The 7,611-nt window shown below is 36.3% G+C and overlaps 1 protein-coding gene across 1 annotated transcript; it reads left to right on the top strand.

Moving 5' to 3' along the window:
• The first annotated feature begins 3,624 nt into the window (after window positions 1–3,624).
• On the top strand, window positions 3,625–7,385 carry LOC104604484 (small ribosomal subunit protein eS6-like). The gene is made up of 6 exons (XM_010268840.3): window positions 3,625–3,764; window positions 3,871–3,935; window positions 6,160–6,217; window positions 6,300–6,408; window positions 6,522–6,794; window positions 6,936–7,385. The coding sequence occupies exons 1-6, from the start codon at window positions 3,759–3,761 to the stop codon at window positions 7,172–7,174; spliced, it is 750 nt and encodes a 249-aa protein (XP_010267142.1). The 5' UTR covers window positions 3,625–3,758; the 3' UTR covers window positions 7,175–7,385.
• The last annotated feature ends 226 nt before the right edge of the window (window positions 7,386–7,611 follow it).

Raw genomic sequence — 7,611 nt, 5'->3', positions numbered from 1 at the left:
AATTATGTTAGCTACACTTCAAAAAATGGGTCAATGGGTTGACCTATGATCCAACCCGACCCAACCCATTTTTTCCTATTAACAAGATATGAGATCTTAATCCTTTTTTTTCTTCAAGTTGGGTCGGGTCAAGTTCACAAGTTGGATAAACTTTTTGCTAGGTCTAGTGTAGACTTACTGACTTCATGCGCAACACTATTATGTCTATTGAACAAATGGAGTGCAATATTTGCCTGTTGAAAAAAAAGAGCAAAAAAATTGCAATTAGGGTTATCAATGGTTTGGGTCTGACCTGATGGACCCAATGAGACCGAACTGATGTAACGGTTATGGTTCTAGAATTTAGACCGATGGGTCAGTTCCAACTCTTGTTTTTTGTCCCAATAATTATCGAGTAGGGACTGGTTCTACCTTGTCCTGAACTAACTCAGACCCAAACCATTGACGACCATTGACAAGCCATTAATTTCCCAATGGATTGGTTCAGGACCAATTCTATCCTGTCCTGACCTGTTGATAGTCCTAATTACGGTATCTACTATTACGTTGAAATATAATAGCGTACAAATCACTTATGGATTTGGAAGATTAATGGGTTAAGGTCCAAATAATTTAGGGCTAGCAACCTTAAGGTGACTGAATCCATAGCATCAAGAAAGGCATTAATTATTTACCAAAAAAAAAAAAAAGAAAGGCAATAATTCTTACAAGAGCTAGCAACCTTAAACTGCATTCTCTGTCTGTTAAGGAATGTTCTACATGAGAGAGTTGTTACAATAAGAAAACCCTGAACAATGGATTATAAGCTGCTTAAGAGATGAGACAACAATTTCAAGATTTGCATGTCGCTATAGTTGGGGAATATCTAATAACTTTAACAAGCTCAATTACAAAATTCTTATTGTAACATGAAACCTGGGATGTATTTACATTCACATGAAAGCAGTAACCATTCAATAAATGACTGAAGATAAAAATCATGATTTTTTAAAGCGAACTGGTTAGGGGTCCAGTTATCGGTTTGAACGGTTTGATTGTTCAATTTGAATGATCGGCCCATTCTGATAAAAAAATTAAAAAATGGTCAAAACCGTTTGAACGATTAATCAGCCGGTTTAATGGTTTGTTGACCAAAATCAACGATTTTGAAGAAAAAAACGGTTCTGGGGGAAAATGGACCGGTTCTCGATTTTTCCGGTCCGATTTTGAAAACCATGATAAAAACAATTGGAATAATCTGATCCTTGGATTCCCAAACCCGCATTGCATTTTTCAAAACCCATCTCATTGCTTCCTACATTCAAACTTCTATCTTCATTCTTTTTTTTTCAATAGTTGTACAACAGATGGTGGGAGGCCTATACTATACCTTGATTAGGACCAAATCTACAAGGAGAGTTGAATCAAATTAGAATGGATGAAACGAGTCATTTTCCTAGTTAAACTTGTCTAAGTAAGAGTGCTACTCCAAACAATTAGAAACCTATGTTTTTATCTTATTTTCCATAATAATATTGTTGTTTATTATCGCTGATAAAAAACGAGAAAAGCTCAACAAGAAGGAAAACGATTTTACAATTCCATTTCTGGATAGTAACAAGTCAAGATTCTCATAAGGGTACATTCATGAGTACTTGGACCCCTGAAAAAAAAAAAAAGAAAAAAAAACAGTGCTCATCCTCTCAATTGATGATGGATGGGCAACAAAACAACCTTAAATTTGAACTTTAATAAAAAGAAAATGACCATTGAGTACGAGCAGTAGTTCAATAGTGGTTTGAGAACGTTGGGGAAAGGGTTTTGTTGTGCCGGTCTCTGGTTGGGTATAAAACCTAGATGAGATATTCAAAGGAGGTGTAGCCTTGGGTTTGGGGTCAGTCGGGGGTCAAAATAATTAATTTTTGTGTTTTAGCGCCCACTTCAATTGAGTGAACCGCCGTTAGGTGTCAAATTCTGTTAGTTTGGGCTTCATGACGTTTTAACACGGGATTGGGAGGTTTAGGATGCGATGTAGAAGTGTAAACAGTGTTCGAAAATCCAATTTTGAATTCAAGATTCAACATAATTGAATTGATCTCAGATATCCATCCTATTTATACTAAATACTTAATTAGATTTGAATCTGAATATTCGATGAATATCCAAATTCGATTGATTATTTAATTCTTATATGTAATATATAAAATATTTAAATGTTTCATATAATTTATATAATAATTAAATTATATACATACTTTATATAAATAAAATATTTATTTTATATATTAGTTATCTAAAACAATTAATTAATCGAATTTGAGTCGAATCAAATCAAATATTCAGATATTTAATCGAATTTGAATTCGAATATTAATTTTCAATATCCATTGGATATCAAATCGAATTCGGATGTCGGATTTTCTAATCGGATTCTAATTTGAATATTGCTTGGTTCAATTTGAATTTGATCTATTTACACCCCTAGGAGGAGGCTGATTGGCCATAAGTAGGGTTGGCAACAAGTCGAGCTTTTCATGAGCTGCTCGAGCTTGGCTCGTGAAAAGCTCAGTTCGGCTTGGCTCGGTTTCAACCGAGCTCGAGTTCGAGCTTGAGCCCAATTCATTGGCTCGATTATTAAACGAGTCGAGCTTGGCTCGATTATTAATATATATATATATATATATATAATAAAAATATTATAATTATTAATTATTGTAATTCTTAATTTTTTAAATATTAAATAAAAAATATTTTTATATATAACTTTTTATTTTTATAAAATATTTTTTCTCAAAATCGAGCTCGAGCTTATGAATTTTTTACTCAAGGCGAGCTTGAGCTCAAGGTTCTGGCTCGAGCTATTCGGCTCGGCTCGACTCAAATCCACCCTATCCATAAGATAATAAACTATGTTTGTTTTGATAGAAAATAAGAAAGTTGTTGATTATAGTTGAGGGTCTAGGGAATGGGTTGAAAAGAGTATTTATTATTTTTCATATTGCATGCTACCTCATGGCCAAACCTATTCACGGGCTGGGCTTCGGGCCCAATTTTACACTATCTCAGGCTCGAGCTTCGAGTCAAGTCGATTAGAATTTTGACAAAAGCCAAACTCGAGCTCAACCCATGATCAGGTCTACTCATGACAACAATTTTATAACCAAACACTCCAATATTAATCATTGTTGCCCAAAATGAACAAAAATTAAAAAATTAAACCTAGAGCAACAAACCAAAATATAGCGTGACAGAATTCATATTCAAATTCAACCCCATTACATCTTTTTTTTTTGGCAATGTGCAATAACCATCCTCCAAACCCTAAAACCCCCAAGACATGTGAAGGTGGGATTTGCTGTTTCAAGAGTCCGATAACAATTGACCCGACCCGTTGACAACCATGAAATTTTTTTGGTAGAATCTTAGCCGTTTATATTTTTTGGTAGAATCTTAGCCGCATATTTCAGGTACACATACTTCATCGGCCGAGTAATACGCTCGGTTTTATTTGGCCACCAAAGATTTATTAACCTAGACCAGCTAGTTAAATTGGCGAATCCTACTATGAACGGCTATGATTTACGAAAGTGTACGCAACGTACAGAACATGCGTCTTGACGTTTTACAGGAAAACGGCAAGATCCCAAATGACGATATAAAACGATTGGAGAGTCGCTTAGAAAAACCCTAGCTCGTTACGGGAACCCTAAGCAGGTGCATTTCCCTCGATTTTCTCCGCCTCGTCTGCTCGTCCCGGCGGCAGCGGCACTAGATCAAAGATGAAGGTTCGTTCTGAAAAGCCCAATCTATGATAGGAATGTTGAAAGTATTCTCTCTTTCAATCCCTATTTCTCTGTTATCGTTCTTACCATATTCTCGTTTTCTTCGCAGTTCAACATCGCAAATCCTACTACAGGATGCCAGAAGAAGCTTGAAATCGACGATGACCAGAAACTGTAAGTGTTATATTCGTCCATCTATATGATAAATCTTTTTCTGTTTTAAATCAATAATCGAGTGTATCTCTAAATCGTCTTTGGTAAGGATTTACTTGGTAGAGTCAGACAAGTGGATTTATTCGATATCATACCATCTAATGTGGGTTTTGATATGTTAATAACGAACAATTTAAAAATTCCATTATAATAAGTACGAAGCTATGCAGTTTTCAAGTATGGTTCCTAGAGATGCTTCAAGTTTGTGGGGTTAACTAGCGAGTAAAATCTTTCTCTCCTAAACACTAACGGAAACGCTCCGGATGGATTAAGCTTTGCTTGAAATTGAGGACTTTTAGTGGTGACAACCAGAAGCGTGATTTGTCTTTTTGGTGGGAAATTATGCTCTATCTTTTAAAATTTGAATGGAATGGATCTTGGACAAGTCGGTGTGCTCTGCTCTAGAATAGAAGAAAGCCCTTGATTCGGTTGCATTGCGGGTGGTAAATCTGATGAGTTGAACAAGTTTTGGGCCGCTTATTTTCGTCTATTTGGGACTATACCTTGGGCAATGTTTGTTTTGATGCAAAATAAGAGAAACCAGAAAGTTGGTGAAACTTCTTTACAAATTTTGTGATATCTCTTAAGAACTTTCTCTCAAGTTTCGTCTTTTCTCTTATTTTCTTTCAAAACAAATCACAACCTGAGGGTTGCTATTTCTTGATCTCTGTCTTTGGGTCCGTTGAAGTGGTATCGGTAGATAGCAACAATCGTTATTTTACTCACCCTTTCAGTTTATATCATAAATTCCCAAAAAATGTCAATGATAGCTATGGAATCCTGAGGTACCCTTTTGCTCCATTATACTCCACTTAGAGCTACATCAATGATCCAATATAAAGCAGTAGAAGAGAATGCACAAAAAAAGAAGTAAAAGAAAAAGGAAAAATGAAAAAAAAAGAAAATTGGATTGTACTCTTTTTATTGATGTTATTTTCTATACTTGATAATAATGGTATTAACCATGTCCATACACTTGGGCAGTGTTTGGAACCAATGCCATTTCCTCATGTGTGTTTTTTTGAGAAAATGATCCTGCATTGGCAAGCAGTTTTTGGCCCCTTCACTTTTCAGTAAGGTACTTACCTGTGAAAGTGTTTCCCCTGAAACATTTATCTTGGTAAGTGCATCTACCCATGCTCTTTTATTTTCCAGGTAAAAATAAGACAATGACCATTTTAGCCATAAAAATTTAATTATCAAAATGTGCATTTTTGTCCCATCTAAGTGTTGACAACTTTCCCCTAGATGGGAAAATTAATTTACCCACCTACCCAGGAAAATAAACTTTTCTTGATCCCCACATAAATCTGAAAAAAAGAATATAGGTTTTCTTGGTTGACCAACTTTCCCCCTCTAAAAATCCCAAAAACTAATGCCCCGATGTTTTTCCCTTTTTTCTGTTTGGGACCATTGCTGTTGCTTCCACATAGGCTTTTTTCATTGCCACGTCAGCATACTTTTGCTGGCAACTGAAAAATTACAAAACACCAAAAAATGGTAATTTCTTTCTATTTCCAAGGTGTGTTCTGAAAAACATTTTTCAAAAAAAAAGGTCAAACATCAGCTGTGGTCTATTGGGGAGGATGAGGATGGTGTACACTGTGATTACACGCTCTGAAATAATGAACTATTTTCTTTCAAAAAGACATCAGGTGTGGTCTAAAAAATGGATTTCCAAGATCAGGCATGGTCTATTGGGGAAGATGGTATACAATGTAATCACTCTCTGAAGTAATGAACTATTTTCTTTCAAAAAAAAATCAGGCATGGCTCCGTTTTTCAAGAAAACTGTATCGGTTCCAAACACGAACTTAATCTCCCTAGAGATATTTGATATAAGATCTCATTTTATTATTACTTGAGTTCATTTAGCTTTGGTTATTGTTTAATCAAAACGTTATATTGATCACTAGTGGTTGCTTAAGTCAAGTTATCAACCATCTTTGGGTGCCGAGCTGCAACTGCCATCCCTTTTTGGATTCCGGCCATTCTTATTTTGTTTTTGCTTGTTTTGATTATTCTTCAGCTTATTTCATAAATATAAAAATAATGCTCTTAATCGCTACTTTTCAGGTTTGTTGTCCAATGTTATTTTATATTTGTTCTTCTGCCTTGCATTGATTTTGTTTTCAAGATCAAGATATCATTTTTCTTACATTCTTATCATTAAATGATCATACAGCCGAGCATTTTTTGACAAGAGGATCTCACAGGAGGTTAGTGGAGATGCTCTTGGTGAGGTACGTTTTCTCGTCTCCCAACTTCTAATGCTTCTCGTTAATAAGGATCCTCTTAGTTAAGTTATTTTGCTATATTTTATAGGAATTTAAGGGTTACGTTTTCAAAATTATGGGAGGCTGCGACAAGCAAGGATTCCCCATGAAACAGGGAGTGCTAACCCCTGGTCGTGTTCGTCTCTTGCTACACAGAGGTTGGTGGAAGGAAACCTATTCGTTTAGTGTTTAGTCGATCCTCACGGTTCCACTTGTATTCTAGCAGACTGCTATGGATTGTTGATATTCTCATCACCTTTTGTTTTGTTAGGCACACCTTGCTTCCGTGGATATGGCAGACGCAATGGAGAGCGGCGGAGGAAGTCTGTCCGTGGATGCATTGTCAGCCCAGACCTCTCAGTTCTGAACTTGGTTATTGTGAAGAAGGGTGAGAATGACCTTCCAGGATTGACTGATACTGAGAAACCAAGAATGAGGGGTCCAAAGAGGGCATCAAAGATCCGGAAACTCTTCAATCTCTCTAAACAAGATGATGTTCGGAAGTATGTCAACACATACCGCCGAACCTTCACCACTAAATCTGGTAGGTTTTTATTCTCATAGTGGGATATCAGAAAGAAGCCAACCAATCTAGTATTAACAGATGCTAGTTTCTTCTGGGGGTTGTGCCAAGATCCAGTATTAAACTATTGACTAAATTTGGTGGCATTTGTGTGGCTGACAGGGAAAAAGTGCAGTAAAGCTCCCAAGATACAGAGGCTGGTGACACCATTGACTCTGCAAAGGAAGAGGGCTAGGATTGCCGATAAGAAGAGGAGAATTGCTAAAGCCAAATCGGAGGCAGCCGAGTATCAGAAGCTTCTTGCCGGCAGGTTGAAGGAGCAACGGGAACGCCGAAGTGAGAGCTTAGCAAAGAAGAGATCAAGGCTCTCTGTTGCCTCTAAGCCATCTGTTGCAGCTTAGATCGGTGCTTTAGTGAATATATAGGAGTTATTGGCTAGAGAAATCTTGATTTCTCTTGTCCATTGTGATTTTGTCTGGTGCTGGTGCTTTTAGGTGTTTTGGTATTGTTTGATGTTCAAGTAACTGAGACTATTACTTTTGTCGGAAACGTAATTTCTTGGTTGGTTTATAAATTTAGAACATTGCTAATCGAATTATGTTCAGAACAAAAGTGCTGTTATTTTCTGAAATTGTCTTAAATATTCAAACTTAATTATAAAATACCTGCTCTTTCTAGTTTCTATATGCGATCTGACCCGGATCCAATAGAAAATGGAGGCCAGTCTAATTCATTCTAACGCAAGTGGATGGTGTTAGAGTCCATCCAAACCGAACTTATTGAAATAACAGGAATCACCGTAAATAATAAATTTTTAGAGGAATGTAAAACTTACATG

The sequence above is a fragment of the Nelumbo nucifera genome, chromosome 5 (genome assembly GCF_055504915.1).
Source record: "Nelumbo nucifera cultivar China Antique chromosome 5, China Antique-T2T, whole genome shotgun sequence".
Lineage (NCBI taxonomy): Eukaryota > Viridiplantae > Streptophyta > Magnoliopsida > Proteales > Nelumbonaceae > Nelumbo > Nelumbo nucifera.
Note: the sequence above shows the minus strand (reverse complement) of the source record. Positions and strands in the feature narration are given on the sequence as shown.

Bases quoted from the DNA above. Each gene is read 5' to 3' on its own strand.
- LOC104604484 (XM_010268840.3), top strand. The intron at 3,936-6,159 runs GTAAGTGTTATA...ATGATCATACAG, and splicing joins ATCGACGATGACCAGAAACT to CCGAGCATTTTTTGACAAGA. The intron at 6,218-6,299 runs GTACGTTTTCTC...TATATTTTATAG, and splicing joins GTGGAGATGCTCTTGGTGAG to GAATTTAAGGGTTACGTTTT.